The sequence below is a fragment of the Bison bison genome, unplaced genomic scaffold, assembly GCF_000754665.1.
Source record: "Bison bison bison isolate TAMUID 2011002044 unplaced genomic scaffold, Bison_UMD1.0 scf7180017864495, whole genome shotgun sequence".
In the NCBI taxonomy this organism is placed as follows: Eukaryota; Metazoa; Chordata; class Mammalia; order Artiodactyla; family Bovidae; genus Bison; species Bison bison.
The window spans coordinates 9691628-9692981 of NW_011495054.1; the positions used below are offsets into that span (position 1 = coordinate 9691628).

Genomic DNA, 1354 nt, shown 5'->3' on the forward strand with positions numbered 1-1354 from the left:
CCCCCCCCCCCCCCCGCCACCCCACCTAAACACTCACGGTCCGGAGGTGACAATGATGCTGCGCACTCGTTCGAAGCCACGGTCTCCCAGGTTCAAGCACTCCCCGGAGAATTCCACCCGCCGGCCCTGGAAGTTCTCCTGCTCAAAGACCACCAGCTGTAGGAAAGAAGCCCCCGTGCCCAGGGAGCAGAGTGAGGGGGAGTACCTCCAAAGCGGAGAGGCTCCAGGGCAAATATGCATTAAGTACCTCCGTACCGAAGAGCAGGCCGTGCCCAGATCAACTGAGAGCTTGCTCGGAGCCAAGGTCTGTGAAACGATCCTGTCCTGCCTTCCCTCCACTTCTGAATTTAATGTCTGTGCCATCCTTAGGAACGGATGGATGGATCTTCCGTCCAGGGCTATTTATCTGTGCTGTTCCTTCCGCCTGGAATGCCCTCTCCAGCACACACCCCAATCCTGGAACTCATGTCCCCTGTCCTGTTCTAGGATCAGATGTCACCTCCTCCAGGAAGCCCTCCCTGATACCCTTTCCCTGAGTGAGCTTGGTCGAATGCCCCCCCCACCTCCTCTCACTGTGTCCATCCCATCAGCAGCACAAGTAAAACAGACACAGTCACTGGTGCTTTTCTTCCGGGTCTCTAAGTGCCCATCTCCCCTTTCACTCACCGGTTCCAAAGGGGTGGATCTATTTCTGTATCTCCCAGCCCCAGCCTCTGCCACAGAGCTGATACTCAGGAAACATTCATAAGTCTACCCATCAAACCACAAGGGAGGCCAGAAGCAGGGGCCTCTGTGTCTACATGGGCTAATACCCTCCTCTCACTAAGCATCCAATTTTGGTTTTTGTCTGCTCGTGGTCTGGAGCTGGGAAAACGTTGCCATTCGCTTGAACTGAGGCAAGCGTGTGCCTTCTTCGAGCCCCGATTTCCCCAGCGGTAAAAGGGAGAGAGGTTCAACACACCCATGACCCAGCCCTTCCACTCCTACACTTATCCGCCCAAGAGAAGCTCCTGCAGGTGACATGGCTGACAGCAAAGCTCGCACCCACCCCATGATAGTCAGGAGTGATGGACACGCTCTGAAATATCACACAGCAGCCACAACAAATGACCCACAGCAATGCACCACAGCATCAGTGGCTGTTATAAATCTCATAGGAGGTACAAAAGAAAAACGAAAACCCCGGAACGGTTACATACAGTATATTTCAATAAGTTAAAGACAAATGAAGTGTAAATATATACTTTTAAAAGAATAATGCATCAAAGCACATAAAACAGCAAGCAAGCAGGTGAGGGGGCTGGGTGAGGATGGCAGTTCCCTCTCCCAGGGGAGGAGGGAGGTGGGCTCCCGG

General features: G+C 53.5%; 1 protein-coding gene across 1 annotated transcript in view; it reads right to left on the reverse strand.

Annotated features, from left to right (window-relative positions):
• CRYBB1 (crystallin, beta B1) overlaps window positions 1–1354 on the reverse strand; it is a 14239-nt gene that overhangs the window by 9397 nt on the left and 3488 nt on the right. The window contains exons 4-5 of the mRNA XM_010828855.1: window positions 667–750; window positions 38–156 (exon numbers count right to left, since the gene is read on the reverse strand). Of these exons, the coding sequence (XP_010827157.1) occupies window positions 38–156; window positions 667–750 (203 nt within the window). The remainder of the gene's footprint in view (window positions 1–37; window positions 157–666; window positions 751–1354) is intronic.